This window comes from Engraulis encrasicolus, chromosome 7, assembly GCF_034702125.1.
Source record: "Engraulis encrasicolus isolate BLACKSEA-1 chromosome 7, IST_EnEncr_1.0, whole genome shotgun sequence".
NCBI classification, from domain to species: domain Eukaryota; kingdom Metazoa; phylum Chordata; class Actinopteri; order Clupeiformes; family Engraulidae; genus Engraulis; species Engraulis encrasicolus.
In genome coordinates this window covers 40,561,412-40,584,144 of record NC_085863.1, presented here as the reverse complement: position 1 = coordinate 40,584,144, position 22,733 = coordinate 40,561,412, and the positions used below count along the sequence as shown (strand labels likewise).

Here is a 22,733-nt window from a genome sequence, read left to right as displayed (position 1 = left end):
GGTGCTCTGCTAACAGCTACTCGACTTCATCCCGATTCCACGAGGTTATGGAGACACATCTTACCTCTTTTTCCAGCACGCGATGAAAAAGCTCTTGCGAAAGGGGTCTTCTGTATGGCCTTGGCAAATGTGAAGGCGATGGAATCTTTCAGCACTGGACGTCCGGACTGTCTACCCCGGCGCAAAGGCTCAACTACACGCCTTGACAGTGGAATTGTGTTCTCCCCTTGCAGCTAGGTGCTGAAGTGCTGGACAGCGCATAAAACAGCGGCGATGTCAATATACAAGCGCTTTGTGCTGTGCGAAATACCACCCTCTACTGCGACGGAGGTTGTACTGCCTTGTTTTTCAATCAATTACAGCAGAGAATTTGACTGTGAGATAATGATTTCTATAAAGCCAAGTTGAAGAAAAAAATAGCACAGATGTAATGGTTTACATCTACCTTAGCTGATGAAAATATTTGCCATTTCCCCTTTCTATTTTACTTACACCAGAAACCATTCTATGCATGAGGCAACCACTTCGGTAGGCCTATGCAGTAAGAATGAAAAAAGTTTTTAGTTTTTAAACCCATCCAAAGATGACAGATGCAATTGTAATTTTGAGCAACATGGAGTGCCGGTAATTATGTAAATTAATTACAGTGAGACGAAAGGACATCTACCAAGACTGCAAAAATACTGCATCTGCAATTTTAATAGAACATAATTGCTGAACTTAAAGCTTTTGAAATAACAGTAACAAACAATGCAATACACTTTTTTCAGTTTGTAGGTGACGACTACATTTAGAAAGTCCATGGTTACACAGTGGCAATGTGAGAATCATATCTAGATTTGAGATGTAAATCCCTGAGTCGCCAGGCGTTCTGTCTTTCAAGACTGTGATTTTATTTCACAGTGGGAAACCGTAGTAATAGCCATCAATACTTGCAGGTCATGTTATATACTGTATGTTGCATGATCTCTCACACCACGAAAACACACACACTCGAATGGACGGATGGACACACACACACACACACACACACACACACACACACACACACACACACACACACACACACACACACACACACACACACACACACACACACACACACACAAAACTGAGAGAAACACAGACAGTGGTTATAGCATATTCATGAATACTTGCAGCTCAGGTCGTATGGTGATACATGTTGCATACAGTATGTTGTAAATATAATACACATTATATTAATCAAGGCCCTAACTGGTCATCCATACGTCAAAGGAATATTTTGGCACTGTGTGTTTTCCTTGGCTAACTGTTACGTTACATATTGCACTATGTGTGCGCGAGTGAGCATTTTGGATACGGATGAAATACAGACATACAATGTCTATGGACGGGCCAGCCAACCCGTTAGGCATTCATATTTATAATGACCATAGATTGCAACACTAGAGGCCGCGTTGACCAGTCCTGTGTAAGTCAGATCACTGCCATGTTTAGCCGGTATAACGCTGTCATCAATGAAAGGCAAATGCAATCAGCACATTATCCTGTATGTGGCGCTAAAACATCTAGGAAAAACATAGGACATCGGCAAGACAGCAGCGCCAAAAACGCTAAACGCGGCATCTGGTGTTCATATCTATGAAGTGTACAGTACAGTATAATGACAATGTGGATGACGGTTCCTTGGCTAACTTGGCAGGCTCTCTGACAGTGTTGTGCTTCCGGGTCAGAGGTCAGTGGGTGTAGCTGTGGTGTGAAGGGTGGGGCTGGCAGACAGCCTGATTGGCTTGGTCGGGGACGAGGGCGGGGTCAGTCAGGATGGAGGTGGAGGTGCTAAGGAGGCGGAGTGAGTTCAGGACAGCTGACCAATCAGAGAAAACAGAAAGGAAAGGAAAGGAAAGAAAAACACGTCATTAAGATTAAAAAAACTGTTCACACGTATCTTTCACACACAATGCAGATAACTGATATAGCTGGGTTGAGGTTGGCTAGATAATGTATACCTTCTATTCTGTATATCCCTACAAATCACAAACTATAGGCACGTCAAAAATGAAAATAAGGCCTATATGTAATCCAGTTCAAGATATTGGCACAAGGTTTTAGACAACCAACGTGTGTGTGTGTGTGTGTGTGTGTGCGTGTGCGTGCAAGTACTTTCATTAACAATATGTGTGTATGTGTATATATTCCTTTATATGTGTATGCATCTGTATGTAATGTATGTGTGTGTGTGTGTGTGTGTGTGTGTGTGTGTGTGTGTGTGTGTGTGTGTGTGTGTGTGTGTGTGTGTGTGTGTGTGTGTGTGTACATACTTTCATAAACAAAATGTGTGTATGTGTATGCATTCCTTTATATGTGTATGCATCTGTATGTAGTATATATATGCATATGCGTGTGGGTGTGTGTGTGTGTGTATGTGTATGCATATGTGTATGTATGCGTGTGTGTGTGTGCGTGTGTGTGTGTGTGTGTGTGTGCTATGTATGCGTGTGTGTGTGTGTGTGTGTGTGTGTGTGTGTGTGTGTGTGTGTGTGTGTGTGTGTGTGTGTGTGTGTGTGTGTGCGTGTGCGTGCGTGTGCCTTACTGGGTCTGAGGGCAGGCAGGGCGCAGTGCTGCTCTAGCCATGAGAGTGTGGTGCGACACAGCTCCTCCCGGCTGGCCTGGGACACCATGCTGTTGAAGGACTCAAACAGGGGCTCGATAATGATGCTGAACTGCAGAGGGGATCAGGCTCAGGAGAATCACATCCAGACTGGGACTCACTTATACACAAGCAAGTACACACACACAGACACAGACACAGACACAGACACACACACACACACACACACACACACACACACACACACACACACACACACACACAGACACACACACACACACACACACACACACACACAGACACACACACACACACACACACACACACCCACACGCAGCACATTATAGGGATTATAATCCCTTTAGCCATGCTACTGGTAGCTAGAGAGAGGATACGACCCAGAACTTCCAGTTCTGCAGCGTCTGTGCCCTGACGTACTCCCTGAAGCGCTCCCTCATGTGGTCAAAGCGCTGTGGGGCGATGGGCACCCCGGTGGCCGGGAGCTGCTGCTGGCACACACTGCACAGAGGACACAATAACACAAACATAAAGTCATGGGTGAGCGGTTAGGGCGTCAGACTTGCATCCCAGAGGTTGCCAGTTCGACTCCCGACCCGCCAGGTTGGTGGGGGGAGTAATCAACCAGTGCTCTCCCCCATCCTCCTCCATGACTGAGGTACCCTGAGCATGGTACCGTCCCACCGCACTGCTCCCCATGGGGCGCCACTGAGGGCTGCCCCCTTGCACGGGTGAGGCATAAATGCAATTTCGTTGTGTGCAGTGTGCAGTATTCACTTGTATGCTGTGGAGTGCTGTGTCACAATGACAATGGGAGTTGGAGTTTCCCAATGGGCTTTCACTTTCACTTTCATAAAACACAACATGACATGATACACTATGGGGGCTTTACATTTAACTCTCTGAAGTGTTAAAGGTGTGTGTGTGTGTGTGTGTGTGTGTGTGTGTGTGTGTGTGTGTGTGTGTGTGTGTGTGTGTGTGTGTGTGTGTGGTGCTGACACACCCTGCAGAGGGGACACCCAACACAAACTGCAAAACGTTTTATTTGACTCAAAGTATTGAAGGAGTGTTCATTCAGAGAATGGATTTAATATTAAGTATTAGTCATAACATTCACCACCCCCTTCTTCCCTTCTCCCTTTCATCCCTCCGTACTTTCCCACTTCCTCTCTCTTCCTCACCCCTCTCTTCTTACCTAATGGCTGAGTTGAGAGCCATGATCTCCTCTCTGAGTCTGTGTACCTCCTCTCTCTCTTTCTTTTTTCCGTTATGTCCTTAATTTTTGGTTCAAAATATGTGCAGAATATGTGTGCACAATAAGTGTCAACTGTTGAATTTCCTGGTGGGACAAGCCAAAATGGCTATATACTGGATGTTAGATGAAGGAACAAAAGATTGTGTATTTTAATTTAATTTAATTTAATTTAATTTTCATTTCTAAAAACTAATGAACAATGTGGATGCATTTGGCTGCATAGCACACTGGTGCTTTTGAATCGAATTCTATGTAATAAAGGTGTTTTGAAATTCAATTATTTTACCCGATGGCTGAGTTGAGTGCCATGACCTCTTCTCTGAGTCTGTGTGCCCTCTCTCTCTCTCTCTCTCTCTCTCTCTCCTTACCCAATGGCTGAGTTGAGGGCCATGATCTCTTCTCTGAGTCTGTGTGCCTCCTCATGCAGCTGGGCCCTCTCCTGCTGCATCTTACTGACATACTCCGCCGTCTTCTGCAGGGTGGTAGCCTTGCTGATCTACACAGAGCAGAGGGAATTCACACACACACACACACACACACACACACACACACACACACACACACACACACACACACACACACACACACACACACACACACACACACACGCACACTCGGATAGACGAGCGCGAGCACGCACACACACACACACACACACACACACACACACGAGTGTGCGCGCGCACACGCACACACACACACACACACACACACACACACACACACACACACACACACACACACACACACACACACACACACACACACACTCTCTCTCTTAAGCACTTTTATTGCTGAATAAGCGCATGTGAGTACTGCACTAGCTTAGGCAATATGTTCTGAAGAGATAAAAGTGCACAACACCAATACTAATTTATTGATTACACAGTTATTACACAGAGTTCGTTGAGTGGCCAATGCTATTTACTATGCTACACATGTTTGTCTGATGGTTTATTTCCTATCTGGATTAAGGTTAAGTATGCCTTTGAGCAAACTGGCAGTTTGTTTCCTAGCAGACAAGATAGGAATGAGAAGTGTCTCAACTACCATGTACACACAAATTAACTTTGTAGTTTATAGCTTCTTACAGTGTGTGAGACAACAAGGCCTCAGGGGGAAAACATTTTTGTGGATGTTTACAAAAATTCAGAGCACACGCTTTTACAGTACACTTATTTCACAGTCAGTAAACAAAACGATCCACCAAGGTTTACCACCAAGAGGGCCACTTCAATGAGTTCTTATCCAAAATGCTATGAAAAAACATTTTAAGTGCAATTTTCATTGTGTCAATTGGAACTGCAATCTGATTTTCCCCCTTACCTTATTCAATAAACAAAACAGTGTTGTTATATTACAGTCATTAACTGAGAAGAAGCACAATAAAAACACTTTTTTTCTAAATCAATATTGGAAAAGAACTCAACATCATCCAAACCTTTATACTGGGCTGTGAGCTCAGGCTAGTCACAAGGTTGTTTAACGTGTCAAATCCCAACTTGATATTGAATCGCCTCTTCTGCTCTGCAGAGATGTGAGTGATCCGTCTGGTTTCTGTCTGTAAAACAAAGAATAGAATAGAATGGAAAATAATAGAATAGAATAGAATGGAAAAGAAAAGAAAGGAATGAGCCTTTATTGTTACTATACACAGTACAGGCAGTTCATAGTAGCGTGTTAAAAGTGCACACAGCCTAATGTATAAATGTATTATTAAAACTACTGTCCTATGCAATAAAAACATAACTGTCTCATAAGATTCCTATCTCTCATAAAAAAAGTTATAGTATCTAACAGAAAAATAAAAATATATATTTCACAACAGACAAGTTACTTCATTTTTCATATGGGTTACTTGGCTGGCTTGAGGTTCTTTGGAAAAGTTGCAAGCTGATTGATATTCTAGGTCAACATGATGAGTGGAGCGGCAAAGCTGGTTGTCGCTCAGAAGCAGGCAGGGTTGCCAAAAAGCACATCAGGCATAACTTGCTGCTCTTTTGCCAAGTGACTCAAACCTCCTGGCACTTTGAAATAAAATTTAGGTCGGTCATCCATCACGAATAAGCATATTTGCAACAAACTCAAATATGACAAAATATCTACACTCTTTCTGGGAGTACCTTAATTTTATGGTTCTTTAGACTAGACCATAATATTATGGTGATTGATATTGAAGTGTTCGGCGAAGCAGATAAAAGTGGTACAGTTGACTTATAGCTTGGCAAGCCATATTATGACATGAAAAGTGGAATAGACTGACATTGCACCACTGGCAATGCCTGGAATTCAAATAGGTTCAAACTTCTTAACTGCACACAATAGAATGTCACAGTCTTGTCACACACAGGATCAAACAGGAAAAGAATGTTCTACTCTATATAGAGTTCTGTGATTGGGGCCCGGTTGACCCCTAGGGTGCAATGCTAGACCAACCCACCAGACAATAAATTCAGTATGTTCTGCTGCTAGGTGGGTTCGTCTAGCTAACTTGGCTAGTGCAGTAGGCTTACCCTGTTTGGCTCAGTCTTGGCGTGAGCAGCTAGGGAGTGTGGAGACTCTGGGTTGGGCGTCTTATCCAGGGGGTGAGTGGGAGATGTCTGGCCCGAGCTACCAGGGAAATTGACTGACACAAACAGAGAACATAACACCAACATTCACAGGCTGATTTAATTCCTTTCAGTCTCCCTAGACTGAGGTGCTCACTTCACAAGCTTTACACAGCTCACAACATTTACTGCGTACTGATTTATGTAACACTACTCATGAATTCATAGCATAGTAAATCACAAACTGAAGATATCGTAAAAAATGCTGCCAAATGTTTTCCCTTATCTTTTCCAAATAGGCAAACTTAGTGACATAAACAAATTCATGCAATGCACCGCACCTGTTAAGCCTCTGCCCTCTGTGCCGCAGATCTTGACTGGAGACAGCTTCTCTGTCTTGGGGATGAGGAGTGGAGGACCCTGGGTGAGGAGGGCAGTGACGGCAGACGCCTGAGAGGCCTGGGACGCCGTCGAGGATGGAGGAGCTCTGTGGTGCCCGCGTGTCACTGCTGCCGATGACATCTGGCAGAGTGACAGGGACAGGGATGAGTCTGCCGTGGACCAATGGTGACTGCTCATGGGTAGGTGAGAAGCTCCACGACCTGAGGACATTGTGCTGCTCACCTGATCAAGGCAAACAAAATAATACGGCTGTAGTGAAGGGGAGTACAGTTGCCATGCCGGGATTCGAACCCGGACCTTCTGGGGTACCAAATTGGGGCCTACAGCACAGGAAAGAGCCAGGCTCATTGGCGAGACAGTCAGAGTACACTCACAACCCTGGTGGTGGCCATTCCATCATATTGCCTTCCCCTTTGGGAGGCAGACCCATATGCTTAACACACACTCGGTGTCCCTCACGTACCACCCATATTTCATATTTATTTCATATTATTTACCACTCATATCATATTTCTCCCATTCAAGGATGCCCCACAATCCATGCTGGGGTCCCTCACACTAGGGTTATCCATCCTGGGGTCCGTCGTATGGCTAACACAGCTGGGTGCGCCTCCGAAAACCTCATGGCTGGTCACCCCACTTCAGACACCATTTGTGGGGAGTAGAGTTGTCAGAGCCCTAGTTCGGTACCACAGGAGGTCAGAGTTTGAGTCCCCGCAGGGCGACTCTAGTCTACTCCCCTTCGCTACAATGGCAAAAATATGAATGTGACGAGTTCCCAATTAGTGTTTTCAACATCCTCCAAGTGGTAAACAAGAGGCTTACTGTGGATGACTTATCATTCCTACTGTTCACAATTTATGTTGTGTTCCCAACAAACAGAGGTTATTGCCGAGAAAAAAAAGTTAGACCCACGTTTCATCAACTACGGTGTCATTTAAACACTTAGCACGTACTCTTGGATCAAATACACTGTAGAAGATGTTACATCGAATCTCTGATGTTAAATTGTTAGAACTTACTGTGTATGCTGCTAAAGTGCTTGCATATGTTAGTATCTTAAAACCCTTTAGCGCAGAGCCTCTGTTTCATAACCTTATTGTCACCAAAATGGTAATGAGCAAGTCTTCAACGATAACTCAAGACTCTCTGCATTGTCATAGCAATGTTGTTATGATGTAATAGAGTGTTTCAGCAAAGAGTGAATAGGCCCGTCGACGGGCCTATCAGAAGTAAGAGGCTACTTGACCTTTGTCTGTGTGGAAAGAAGTTGGGCACTTACCGGCAGTGAAAGAGGAGAGGTGGCTTTGGCCCCTTTTGGACTATGAAGAGGTGGATCGAAAGACAGTGCAGGTTTTCCTATACAGTAGACAAAGCAGATGCAGACTGATCACACATTTTACAAATACAGTCTTGATGTCACACAACACCCAAATTTCATGAATGCTACTACCAAAAACACATCAGAAAGAGGGGCTTGTAGTATAAAAAGGATTTTTTTCCTCAAACCATTAGCAAACCATTAAACTACAAACGTACTACACACTCACACTGACACAAACACCTTTCTTCTGCACACTTGTTTGCACAGGCCATTCATTTCATTACATGTGACAAGTGTCTCTATGTATACGACAAATAAACATTCCTGTAAAGACAGAAAACCTGGAAATCACAGGCCCACGTACGTTCATGAGTGCTGGCGGAGAGCAGTTTGGCCAGGCAGCTGGTCTGCTGTGCAGGTGCAGGCACGGGTACGGGCATCGCAGAGGCCACCAGGCCACCAGCCCCGCGGGCCCCCTCCGACTTGCGCTTGTGCTTCCCCCTGCTGGTGGATGGGGAGGGCTGCAGGGGTACTGAGAAGAAGTGGGACATGCTGGGTCCAGGCAGAGTGGGCTGCAGTGGGCCAGCAGCAGTGGCGGTGATGGCAATGCTGGCTGGTAGGTAGCCTGGCTGGAGGGCACAGGCAGCTGAAGGATACCCACCACCACCACCACCACCTCCGCTGCTGCCGCCGCCGCTGCCAGTGCCATCTCCGGTGTTGCTGACTGTCAAGACTAGGCAGGTTTATTGATAAAACACATTCAATGCACAATACAAGTTAATGTGATATAATACAATTGTAAAACATTTTCAGAAGACAAAGGCAAAGTACAAAAACATAAAACATTAAAGACAAAGAAAAAGTTGAGTCAGAGAGTACGTCAAATACCAAATATACTCATAATATAATATATTTAGTCAGTATAACTGCAGGAAATAGAAGAAATAGATAACAATAATAGCAATCTAGTGTCTATAAATGAGTAAATCGCAGGCGTACCAGAGCAGTCATGCAGCCGTGGCTCCTGGCAGCCCAGCAGGCTGATGGTGGGGTCAGTGTGGGTGATGACGGTGGAGGTGCCCATGGTGCTGGTGCTGTACCTCAGGCACGGCCCGGGGTACAGGTAAGGGTTCTCCTCGGCAGAGGAGGAGGGCATGGAGATGGCCGGAGGTGCGTATGCTGAGGACGCATGCTGCCGGTACAGGGCCACCTCGTTCACCTCCAGGCCAGCGGTCGTGCTGCAGCACTCGCTTTGAGAGCCGTATTCTTGGTGACCTTTGAACTTGTGGTCACAGGCCAAGGCGGTGGGGTCAAAGGTTATGTCGGTGGTGAGATGCGACCTGTGGTGGTGATAGTGGGGGCCTGAGATGGTGTCGGAGGATGAAGGTGTTGACTGCCTCTCTGATGACAGACTTGGCTAGGAACAAAACATAACAAACAAACAAAGAAAAACACATAGCACGGTTTAGAAGTCATCAAAGGCAATACTCTTCTTCATTAGAAAGATTTTGATGAAACTGAGCTAATTCATTCTAGAACACATTAAAATTGCAAACAAAGGCCTGAAATGGCCTTCACCAAGGCTTTAAAAAGTCAAATAAAAATGTGTGCAAAAAGCACAGGAAAAACACGAGGTATGAGTATTCAGTGAAAATTCAGTTAACCCAAAAACAACTGGAAAAAAGAACTGGGCTTCATGTTGGAGCTTGAATACATTTTGCCCTTGCATCAAAGGCTATGGCAGATTTAGTCTGATGTTAAGAAAACAAGGAATTGAAATGACTGTGATTGACAGTTGTTGCATTAACATTTCATCGGTTCCATTTTAAGCAAATTGTGCATGAATACAAATGACAGACTAACTGCATGAGGAGAAGTCACATTTGTCTAAAGGTCATTGCACTCTCTGTGTCTGCGCCCACTCAAAGACATGATTTGAAAATACCAGAATCTGTACAACCAACTTGCCTCTAACGACATATTCAACGCATTTCAAGGCCAACTCTAATTTGAGTATGAATTCACCTCACTGCGTGGACACAAGTTAAAAGCTTAAAATCATTTCAGTAATGTCTCACACAAATTCATTTTCAGTAAATATAACTTTTAATGACTATTCTATAATGGTTTAAAGCATACTACTGTGCACAGAAACACACACAGGCACTGCAAACATTCAAACAAACGTACACATAATCAGACAATTTCATAACCTCCTTGGTGGAGATGATACATTTCTTTTTCTCTGAATAATGACCATGTATAAACTGTATCCTAGTGCTAATCATTGTTCATAATAATCAGAGATCATGCAATTTATTTTGATCGTCTGTTAGACATGCACATCCTACCTGGTCCAGCTGGGGTGGGTCAGAGTGCAGCTGAGAAGTGCTCACGGTGGGGGTAGCAGAGCTGCTGAAGGCCCCCCCTGTGGAGCTCTCGAAGTAGCCATAGTCAGCATAGTAGCCCTGGTCCAGGGCCTGGCCCCTGTAGCTGGTGAAGATGTCTGTGGAGAGTACACAAGAGAGTGAGTCAATCTCACTTTGCTTGAATTTTCACACACAGACTTACACAGCCTCTATTTTTTATCAGACATCCCCAACTAACAACACGTAAAGTAGGGATGTCAAACTCAGGCCTGCGAGATAATTTCAAATGTGTATTACTGTTGGCCCACACACAACATTAATACCAGCACCGTACATAGAAAATATGACTTGAAGGCAAATCTGTGGGTATCACAAGAATTATCAGCAGGTCCAGGTTTGTGTAGCAGCCCATACTAGCACAGAATCTATGAAGGCATAAATATATATGATAGGAATGTGTTGTTTGCCTAGTTCTAGTGTGTGTACGTTATGGACACTTTCAGTGCAACTTTTAGCAAATATTGAATTCGGCACGCAACTTCATCCCATCTTTAGAGTTTGGCCACTGTGAATTTCAGTTCGACACCCCTGACATAAAGTATTGAATCAATGGAAGCAGCATCCTGATGCAATGCAACATCTCATTTTCTATATTTTTCCTTGTGTTTTTGTCTACGCCCAGGAAGATGGTAGCCTGTGTCAGTTAGGCAGTTTCAAAGTGAAGCACAACATTTTAAGAGGAGGGCATGTATTATAGCCTAGAAATCTAGACGCCCCCTAGCGACCGCAAATTGATTTTTTTTGCTGTACGGGTTTGGCTGCGCTAGGCTACATGTATTACACATCAAGGAGAGAGGCAAAATATTGACTATTCTAGACCTTTCTTTTCCTCAACACAGATTAACATGCACTTTGTATTGAACTGTTCACTTGGTGAAGTGGTAGGGGAGGGGAAAAAACTAAACCAAAAGAAATATATTTGCCTACTCAGCGATTCTACTCACTCTGAACTAAAAGAAACTACACACTCTACAGCAGTATGATAGACTTGTCTTCACAAGTCATCACATCAGATTTTCACAGCTAATTTGTTATAGAAGTGCGCCACCTGGGGGTGAAATCTGATAACAGTACACCACATGCTATACCGGTCGGGCCTTAGAGACAACACTAAATTAGATTACAGTGCAATAGTAGTTTTTGGTTACGCTTCTACCCGTAGAGTTCAAAATGTAATCGATGACCAGTGACTGAGGAAACAAAAATAGAGTGATTTTGTGCCGCATGTATATTATGACAGATGTAATGTACTCAATGACCAGGAAAAAAGGTGCAATAAATTGAACGATTTTGCAACCGGCATGAATGTGAATGAGCATGACCTTCCGGTGATCCTTGAGGATTTCCCTCCATGTCATGTGCCCCCCCTCCTCCCTCCAAATTAGATGCCTATGCACCACATCCCCTTCCAATTCCACACTTCCACTTTTTTGCCACCCAACCCATAGACCGACCTCTGACTAACCTATTGCACAGGCAGAGAGAGAGGAGGGGCGAGAGAGAGACAGAGAGACAGAGAGAGAGACTATTCCCATCCCTACATATATACAACTTGTCACTTGTAATTCCCCTCATATATATACACTTAGTCAGAGAAATCACTGTATAAGATTGTATCATTTTTCCATCCTTAGTTTATCAAACAAAAATCTATAGTATGCTTTCAATTACATTAATGAAAATAAAGTACAGTATACAACAGAAACCCCAGTGAATTCACACCAATGATTGATTTGAATCATGAACTGTGAAGCACAAGTTCAGCACCACAAACTGCTCGTTGTACACTACATTGTTTCCCATGCAGATCATTCTGTGGTGCAGAACTACAGAATGAAAATCGAGCACCACAAATTGATTAATTTCACACATACGTACACATACACACACATCCACTTGCATTGACCCCACTTTTTCAACCTGCAGCACCACACAATGCTACTTGCTCTGTGGGAGACAGTGTTCTATTTGCTGAGTCATGTGTTTTAAGGCTCTGAATTCATTCATTTTCCATTGACAACTTTTAGCTTGCGTAGGCATTTGTCCACCACACACAAGTATAAGTGCACAAGCTACGTATATTTCATTACAAAGCACATTTCCATTTTTACCTTAAAGCAACTTGGGAAAGGGACAAGCCACAAATATGTGAAGTACAGAATAAGCAAGGCTAATGTGCAATGTATATCATATGCATCTGTAGAGATAAATAGACGAAAGTGAAAAGATTATAGTTTTCGGATATCAGTCACAGTACACCTACCTGGTATGTCCATGAAATCATCCAAGCTGGGCTGTAGCGGCGTCAGTCCTGGCTGGATCATATCTGCATTACTGGTGTAAGCTGAGGAGAACAATTGTGACATGCCATTAACTGTTTGTTTGTTGGATTGTTTGTTTGTTTGAAATAAACAACCAATCAATCAATCAATCAATCAATCAATTAATTCATTAACCTTCCTTCATTCATTCTTTCTTTCTTTGTTTTTTTTTTCATTTATGTGTCACAGCGAACTTATGGCGCAACATGATCTGTAAGAATTCCGTGGAATGGACACGGACCTTGAGGACACAAAATCAAATCAAGGATTTTGCCAATATTCTGTGCCCATGGACATAGAGTTGTTTTCCTTGATGGACACATGGAAATGCTTTCTCTATATTCCCACTGCTCTATCTTTCACCAGTCTTGTGTGTTCTCAGGATTTTTCTAATGACAAAAAACATGTCTTTACTGACAGGTTACAGTAAGGGACTGTTTTGGTCAGGGCACAACTTAAATTCCTCTAGCTATTTTCTAAGTGCTTTAGGAATATAGAAAGAACTTCCGTGAATCAGTCACAAAAAACGATTCCGTGACCAGGGGCATGGAATTTTGGCAAAATCTGTGAAACTGTCACGGATTTCATGTCCCAAAGATCCGTGTCCCTTCCACGGAATTCTGAGAGATCAGGAGTCGCACCCTGGAGCTAGGTAATCACAGTAAGAAGGCCTGTGCCATACCCATAAGCCCCTGCATTGTCCCACTCACCACTGTGCCGCTCGTCGCCCCATGAACTGGACTTCTGGGTCATGGTGAACAGCGTATCCGAGATGTCCGACAGGAAGCAGTCCAGCTCCTCCAGGGGGTCAGGCTCCTGGTACATCTGATTGGACCATTTCTCCAAACCGGCACGCCCGATTGGTCCCTGGAGGAATCAGAAGGGCACTCAAGATTCAGGCCCAGGGTTTTCCCCAGCACTTTATTGTTAAGGAGCCCACTTTGATCACAAAATGCCTGTCAACTTCACTAGGTCCCCTGGGAAGATAAAGACTTTGTGTTGTGAATGTAATTTCTAAAGTTGCTTCCATAAAAATGTATACTGTAGCCCCTTAATGCACGCCGTACCTCCTGTGGCACGCCGTAATAGACATTGAAAGTTAACTACTATAGTACGCCTACTACACTACTATGACAGTGCACAGGGCCTTTGGTAATACATTACGTCATTGCCATACTGATAACAGCTTATTTATAAAGCCGTGTCTTAAGGGGTTAAGGAGTTTTAATATCATATTTCATGACAAACTGTACAACACAGTCAAGGTCAAGTCAAGGTGGCCACCACCTTGACTGTGTTGTACAGTTTGTCATGAAATATGATATTAAAACTCCTTAACCCCTTAAGACACGGCTTTATAAATAAGCTGACTAACAAAATAAGACTAACAAAATCTCTGCAGAAAACACTGATATCAGTACATTTATTTGGGGCATTTCAGATCTTTCTTACTCATTGATAATATAGAATCCACAAAACGAAGAGTACTGAGGAAAAAATTCACACCCATGCAGCCTCCGAAATACCTGGTTTAGAGAAAAGGGTGAGCTAAGTTATTGTTAGGCAGGCGTGACAAGTTCAGTGACCATAAAGTGCAATGATACTGCTATTGAAATCTCTCTGGAGGGGGACCTTCCCCAATATTTTGAAAAGAATAAAAGGCCACCCAAGTCCCTCTTTGCCTTAAAGAGGATAAGGGATGACAGTGGTGCGCTTACATGACATGCCTCATGAAGTGTCACTAGTTGAGGCCCAGGCCTCACCCAAACGAGCACAAAAACAAGAAATTCTTTGACTGTGTTCAAGAAAACACTCTGAGTAGGCATGTTATCATCCAGAAAATCAACTACATAGACTATCAAACTATTCCCAGCCCTGTGTATCAAAATGTGGTGCAAGAAGCTCCAAGGATTTCAGAAAAAAATATTCCATTGTTGGCCATCAACATCCAAGACTCATCAGAAGGGAAAAAACACAAAGCAGAAGTGAGGTAAAAATCCACAGAAGGTTTCCATATGAGGGGCCTGCCATATACAAGACAGACACACATCTTACAGACAGTCACAAACCGCTGTAAAAAATCGTATCCAAATTGGAATAAATGCGTTTTCACATGCACTTGCACCAGCAATCAAAATTTCCCAGGTGAAAAATCCAAGGTGCATTTACATGTAAAAAGAAAAGAACAAACCAACACAGATACTTACTCACACAGGTGTAAAATCCCAACAGACTTATCTCTGAGTTGCTAGAAAGGGCCGCATCTCTCATCCGTGGCCAGTCACTAATCATAAAGAGTAAAAGCTGAGAGCAGGGCCCCACATTTATAGGAGATGCCCAGAGTCAGGCGGAAGTGTTTATGATTACGTCTCAGCCCAACGCCAGCCTCCTTCCTTTATTTCTCTTTAGCTGCTGTCTTTGACAAAAGGAAGGAAATTATAGAATGAGTTTTTTGGCTTTCTCAGAGAGAGAGAGAGAGAGAAAGAAAAAAATTGAAGTGGGTGGCTGCTGAAGTGAAGGTGGTAGTGTGTGCGTGTGCTTGTGTTTCCGTGCATATGCATGTGTGTCAGTGCGTAAGGACCTTAATGAATGCAGTTTAATATAAACGGGTGAACCACTGGAAAACCTCATCCCATTATTCTTTCATTTCATTTTCCCTCTATTTTTTGTGATTCTCCATCTCAATGAAGGCTACAGTCTTTTGTCCCTGACCTGGTTCAACTATTCCTCACGTGCAGACAGACAGGAAGCTCTACTGCCCTCCGCTGGGACAGAAAAGAACAGCATCCAGAGACCACACTGGGCAAAACATAAACACTCTATCATAAAAGGATGATAAGAAAAATCACACGCAGGTGATATTGCAGCAACTGTGTCTATTGTGGAAACTGAAACGCTATATGATAGGATTAAAAATGTATATGAATGTTCTGAGCGATAAGAAGGTAAGCTTCTCCATCAGCCATGTCTTGCAAGGACAGTAAGATTTCAAAGTCTTTCAAGTTTCAAAATTTCGTTAAATGTTAAATGAACGTTAAATGAAAGCCTCTGCACAAGGTAACAAACCATTTTTTTTTAGCAACGTTTAGATCTCGTTGTAACTGAAATAAAGAATGCAGCTGTACCTGTAATTATTTCACATTGCTCTGTAATAAATGCTATATTACTTAACTTCATTATGTTATTACTTTCAAGCAATATTTGCCTATAGTACCATACAGTACATACTGTTTTTACACACTGCCTCGGGTTTTAGGCTTGCCTTCTTACCTTACCTACTGCATTTCACTCATTTATTTTTTTCAGTCATATCATACAGTGTTTCGGTTATCAGAGGGTTCAGAATGCTTGATGCACTGAACATCTATTTGGTAATGTACTTTATATCAATTTTGGCTTGGTTAGTTTATGGACAGGAGTCACAAAATAAAGACAAGTGAAATGAATGCATGTAACACATGAAATGAACTCCTTGACCAAAGAAGCCATCCTATGCTCGTATGAATACTTCACGGCACCAGACTGCGAGTGAGTGAGGGTCCTCATTCTGGCTGGTTGGGGGAAGGGGACTTCATGCACGTGAGGGGACTTCATATGACACATATGACACTCTGCACATACGTCAGCTAAGAGTTTCCCCCATGAAACACAAACTACATGAATATGTAGGAGAAAACACACACACACACACACACACACACACACACACACACACACACACACACACACACACACACACACACACACACACACACACACACACACACACACACAAAAATTAGCACACCAACACACTGACTCCTAAACTGGTCGTGCGCTGCCCACCACACAATGCAGGTGTATCCAGAAGTAGGTCAGATTTGATTAAAAGTGACATTACTGGGAGTCAGCAGTGGCACCGCTACGCAGACTGCAAGAGGAAAGATTAGGGCCCTAGCGTAGGAGGGGGAGATAAAATGAATCATTTACTCCAGAGTAGTGACGCAAGTTCTCGCCGAGAAATTTAATCATTCTCTTTCTTTTCTTTCTTTTTTTGTTGTTGTCACTGTCAACAGCGCTCCCACAAACACACATGCAGCACACACTGACAAAAGCAGAGTGGAGATATGAAGGCCTAAGAATAGTTGCTCTCGGGACCTCAGTCAACATGAACTGAGCTTTCTGACCTACTAAAGTACTGTAAATGCAGCTGGACATCACTATAGCATCCTCATCCTAACACTGGTCAGATTTAAGCAGCTTGGACATGCTGGTCCTTGAGACTAGGGCTGCTCCCTGATTATGGGAAATATCAAACAATATCAGGATGATAATTTCAGTCAATATTCATATCGTGATTTTTAAAAACTTTTTTTTTTAAGAAAAAAAAAACGCGCCAAACAATTCACAATCTTCTGTCCTTTCAGCAGTGGAGAGTGGAGAGACACAGAGAAACACTCAGTTGTGTGTGTTGTCTGCATCAGTGTAGATCAGTAACGATTGTGTAGAACTAAAGGCAGTATGGGAGTTCCCAGGCTGTAAAGGTGCACCCACCAGTGCAACTACCACTTCCTCAGAATATGATGGGGTGAAAGTAGTCTTACCAGTGCTACCAGTGGCGTCTCAAAGAGTCTGTTGCATGCGTTTTCTACTTCATAATCGTACCTTACTTTTTTCAAATGTGGGTTTTTGGCCAGAATTAACCCTATGCTTTTACCTGTACTGGGCACCGGCTGTAAATTTTACACCGGTTTTGCTATGCACTGGATCACAGCCGTCTACTTTCACCACTGATGGTGAACCATGTACAGTAGCCTGCGGTACACAAATGAACATTTTGGACAGAGGCTTGTTTCCTATCAGACCTCTGTGTGTGTGTGTGTGTAGCTTTGGAGTCCCCTGGTGGTACTCAATACACACGGAGTGGAGCTCACAAAGCTGCGCCGAACTACAGGCCGGGCAAGATCCAGGCCAGGACAAAGTAGCCATAGCAGAAAGTGATGTGCACAACAATTTGAGAGAGAATTTGAGAGAGGTTAGTGCAATCCTTGCACTGTCTATTGTTGATGTTGTCTTCTACTACTACTATGATTCATAGTACCTTTAAATTGATGCTTGATTTTAATGTTGCACAGTGACCTTGACTCAAGTTGAGTGTTTAGAAAGGGGCTTCCAAATAAAATGTATTATTATTATTATTAGTAGTAGTAGTAGTAGTAGTAGTAGTAGTAGTAGTATTCCTTACCTTTGGTAGAACTGGCAGAAGCCCATCTTTGTTTTTTTGTAGCTGGAACAGAAAACATAGTAAAAATTAATTAAACAAACATGCTCATATAAAATAAAACTACAACACAATGAGCTACCGTGTAGTTTCATCAATAATCTCTGTTTTGTACAGTTAAGATATTTACAGTACATTACATTACATTTAGAAGACACTTTTATCCAAAGGTACACAATGTATTGCAATACATCTACATTGTCATAGTAAAACGCTTTAGCACCTATACAAATAAGGCACTCACAATATTAACATAATACAAGGTCAAAGCGTAAATGGGACGTAGATAAATACCAACCCTTTTCTTGTAATAAATTCTCCATTTGTGATACTCCTTGATGACCACTTCAATCCTACGTTTCCAGTAGTTTCCCTCCAAAACAATTGCCTTCCACCACAAAACCAGACAAAGGTTCACATAATGTCAGTGAAAACAGGGAACACTCAGACGGTAGATTTGATTAGATACAACTTCATGGTCTTTGTATAGGTAAAGCTACAAGACCATTGACACAAAAGTGCTATACAAATCTTAGAAGTTTTGTGTAATTCTTTTTTTGTATGGGATCTCATCGTAATACAGTGTATTGTGCTTATAGAGTATTGTCATTTATCCAAGCAGTGGCCGATTTAGCGGGACAGAGGAGCTGGTCTGGTTCAGGGAAGTTGGAGGGGCCCAAGGCAGTTGCCGTACACTTGCCCTTATTGTAAAACCGCCCCTGTATCCGAGTCATGTTAGCATGACATTACAACATACATTACATGTTCCAAATGGGTGAGGCGTGCTTGACCATTCACCAGGTGCTCCAGAACCATGTGATGCAACAGGTCAGAATAGACACAGCTGTGGTTATAACATATTGTATTATGTCAGTGGCAGAGGAAGTCCCAGGTCTCTCACCTCAGGTTTGCGATGAGCGTCTGCTTCCAGACCTTCCAGAGGTGTTACGAAGCCACACACAGGGTTCTTCCTTTTCTCTACATCTAAAGTATGATACAGAAAATGTGCAAAAATATGATTATTACTGACGAGTTATGGGCAACTTATGAGTCTGAATCTGAGGATTTAGTCGCCAAAGATTACCCACTATTGTGAACTACTCTGTATGAAAAACAGAACAGGCGAGTGGCACAATATGTACGGTATAACTTTCACTTAGTAACACTTTGGGGCACTCCAGTCAAGAGTTTTTTTCCGTTTTCTTTTTTGTTGCAAACGTTAACAACATCCCTTTCATTTTCATAATTTACAAGTTCCTTTTTTATGGAGAGGCCCTTGGCCATTCATTCTCTGAGAGACAAAGTGGCGTCTGTTGCTTATCAGAAGTACAGTAGGGGTGGGTGGAGTATGATCTGGGGTGGACCTGGGCCAGGCTCTTTGGTAGGGCTAGGAGGAGGTGTGTACATGTCCCCTCCCCAACCCCACCACCACCCACTTACACTGGATAAACCAGGCCCGCCATATTCCATTGTTGAGCCGTATCTTGTCCCACCACAGCAGACGAAGGCCTTTGAAAGACTTCCATTTTGGTGAAACGATCTTCCCACTAAAAGACAAACAATGACAAACGACAGACAAATTGCATAATAGATATTTCAGTGATTACCAAATGGGACCAAAGGGCACGTCTATATACAGTACTGAACAACAACACTGAAGTTCTGAACTGAACTGTACTGCTCTGGCCTGGTCAAGAATCAGACTCAGGAGGGAAGCTTTATTTATCATGAATGACAAACGTATTGCAAATCTGCACATCTTTTTCAGCTCAGCATGTAAAAAAAAACCAGCACAACAGATGGATGGTTTGGTGAGGTGGAATGACAAAGGGGTTTGGGGAGGTGAAAATGAGAAAAGTGGTCCCTATCCTGTTATTCATCTGTCTTCCTTATGGCTCACGGCACATAGTAGACTAAGTGCAAATAACCTTTCAGGTGCGGCATGTCATTTACCCATTTGTCATGAAATGCTGAGGTGACAATGACATGGGGATCTCCATTAATGAGCCTACTAAAAGCCTGCATTTCCACATGATCCATCCTACAGTGTGAAATGATGAGGAAACGTTCAGGAGAACCAACAGGTCTTCCACTGGTTGCTCAGAAGCAAAAGTGAATCATTTTCTAGACAGTGTGTACACCTAAATGGTAAAAACAAGGAAAGACCACTTGTGTCCTCGACCAGAAATGCGAACACAGCACATTACAAGGTAGATTAAATAAACAGGCCTTCACTTCGCTGGCCAGACTGAGCTTGTTTATTTCCATAGGACAGATGAATGATCAATTGATGAAGCTGTTAATGTTTGGGAAAACTTCATAGCTTTTGAGTAGAATATGCACAAGTGTGTGCATTAAAGACAGTATGTCTATTTAAGTCAAGCATATGCTGTATGTGCATATAAATAATTATAACTTATATGGGTAAACATCATTTTTGTCTATGGTGCTGAAATATCAGTTTACACACTAAAAAAATAAGTTGCATGAAACATCTGAAACTTCACCTAACACTTCTACTTTGCATATCAGGCAAGTTTTCAAAGTGACAGCCAGAATTGGCACACAATGTAACAATAAATCCGGTCTACAGCTGGCATATCAATTATTCTTGGCAAGTGCAGTTTACAGTGCAATAGTGTTTTATATTGCATAATTCAAAGTCACATTAAGAAAACATTGAAAGGCTGGTAGGAGCTGGTAATAATGTGAAAAGGCACAAGTGTTTGTTTTAGAGAAAGTTAACAGGGATAGGGGTGAGACACCACAAAAGCAATTGTGTCATCTGTTGCAAAAGCTGTCTCTTAAGAGCAGGCCTTTGGGATATTTTTCATCCTAACTCAGTTACTCTGTAACTCCCTACTGATTGCCACAGTGCCAATTCTATCCAAAGTCCAGACAGACTTCCTATGTGTATTCTTTGGCCCTTTGAACATATTTGACCTCAATTGTATACAGTACATGGTTTGCAAGTGACTGGTGTCTTCCCAAATGTGTGCCAGTTACTTTGTTTTGCCTATCTGCTTTGAATTGTCATAATTTTACAAAATAATGCTTGATACAACTGTAATGCTGGGTTAGGCTACAGTGTAGCCTGCTCTGTTTAGACTACATTCCCACTGTCTGACGGGTCATATGAAGAAAAAAAAACTTGTTTTAATTAGGCTACTATGTTATTGTTATTATTATTATTATTATTGTATATTCACTTAAGGCCTTAGAGCCACCGTTGGAGGACCATTACTGGAAGACGGGTAGGCTAGTGTCATTTTGCGGACCTGCTGGTGATTCTTTTTAAGGTCAGTGAATTACCCCTACCTACCTGTATGCCAGTGTCATGCACTCAAACAAACGTGTGAGCGTTGGGTCGATGCTAAGACTCCCAGAGCTGAATGGACCAAATCTGTAAGTCTGACACCCAGTCCTGTTCGCAGTGTTGTAGTCGGTTGCTCCACTTTTTCTTCTGCGAATGGTAGCATCGCTGTGAGGAGAAGATACCATGAAGTGTCCACTGTGAATCACTTGGGAACGCAGGACGGAACCCATGTACGGTCCGACGGCAACATTTGCCAGCTCGTCTTCTGAATCCGACTCCGAATCAGGCAGCGGGTTCTTCTCGGAATGTTCGGAGAAATTAGTAGGTCTTCTCCCGGCTTTAGCCATTCTTCCCAATTGGTGAGTTAGTCTGGACAGATACCCTGCTGTTGATCTGAACTGTCAAGAGTCCAGATGCACTTTAGTTCTCTGTGGTGGATTGATCAGCGAGGAACTTACACGACCTCACAGGCGCAAGACTGCCACCTCTGGTGGTCTCCCAACATACTTTCGAAATAACATGCCTCATTGTTTTCTCAATCAGTAACATCTCAATAAGTGGAGTACAACTTCATAATATTTTGAAGCTATGGATTAAGATTAGTTGATTAATAGGCCTATATTGCATTTCTACTGTTTCACAATCAATGAGAATGCATGACATCATTTGTGTCAATACACTTAACAGTAGGCTACAGTAAATGAAATTGAAATCTCTTCTCATCCCAAGTCTCACAAGTCTTGTCTACGTAAATTTGCACAGATGTTCACATATTATGGCAGACACCTGCTGGGATGCAAGAGTGTGTAGAGAATAAGGGGTATGGTCATTTTCCTGTTTGAACAGTGTTTTATTACAGAAGCAAATTTAACTGATTAAATTATGCATCTAATAACTTAAGACATCAACAAGCAACATTCTGTTGCTCGAGCTCGAGTCACTCAATACAATCCAAATGGATTTTGGACATGTCACGTTTCCATCTGACCAGAAAAGGACAACTGCACTATACTGTATAGTGCCATACAGTAAAGTGCCACAAACAATTCTGTGACCACTCAGGTTTAGATGGATCATGCATCTTAAACTTCCATCTTATTCATGTCAGTAAAAATAATTTTAGATCAAGTGTGATCATCCATAGCACAAGTATACTGTCCATGTAGCAAAGAGTGTTTTTCAGTGCCGTTTGTCTTATAAGCCACGTCAATTCAGTCAATCAGTTTCACTTGCTGGGCACCCAATATTGTATCATCTCGCAATGTTCTA

General features: G+C 42.7%; 1 protein-coding gene across 2 annotated transcripts; it reads right to left on the bottom strand.

Moving 5' to 3' along the window:
• Positions 1 to 687: 687 nt before the first annotated feature.
• Positions 688 to 22,709, bottom strand: LOC134452887 (carbohydrate-responsive element-binding protein). 2 transcript variants are annotated; one of them, XM_063203546.1, is made up of 18 exons: positions 21,471 to 22,709; positions 19,589 to 19,695; positions 19,050 to 19,132; positions 18,447 to 18,536; positions 18,113 to 18,154; positions 13,599 to 13,755; positions 12,831 to 12,911; positions 10,490 to 10,644; positions 9,138 to 9,555; positions 8,503 to 8,871; positions 8,097 to 8,173; positions 6,754 to 7,036; positions 6,377 to 6,489; positions 5,305 to 5,424; positions 4,232 to 4,359; positions 2,986 to 3,109; positions 2,573 to 2,702; positions 688 to 1,846 (listed from the first exon to the last, which is right to left on the bottom strand). In XM_063203546.1, exons 1-18 carry the CDS (start codon positions 21,809 to 21,811, stop codon positions 1,719 to 1,721), a joined length of 2,946 nt encoding a protein of 981 aa, XP_063059616.1. In that variant the 5' UTR covers positions 21,812 to 22,709; the 3' UTR covers positions 688 to 1,718. The 2 variants fall into 2 exon arrangements, with proteins under 2 accessions (XP_063059616.1, XP_063059617.1); XM_063203547.1 differs by having other exon boundaries at positions 8,503 to 8,862.
• Positions 22,710 to 22,733: the final 24 nt, after the last annotated feature.

Coding starts and splice junctions, on each gene's coding strand:
- LOC134452887 (XM_063203546.1), bottom strand. CDS start 21,811: ATGGCTAAAGCCGGGAGAAGACCTACTAATTTCTCCGAACATTCCGAG. Junction 5,425..6,376: donor CCAAGACTGAGCCAAACAGG/GTAAGCCTACTG, acceptor TTTGTTTTACAG/ACAGAAACCAGACGGATCAC. Junction 3,110..4,231: donor GCCCTCAACTCAGCCATTGG/GTAAGGAGAGAG, acceptor TCCTCTGTGCAG/TGTGTGCCAGCAGCAGCTCC.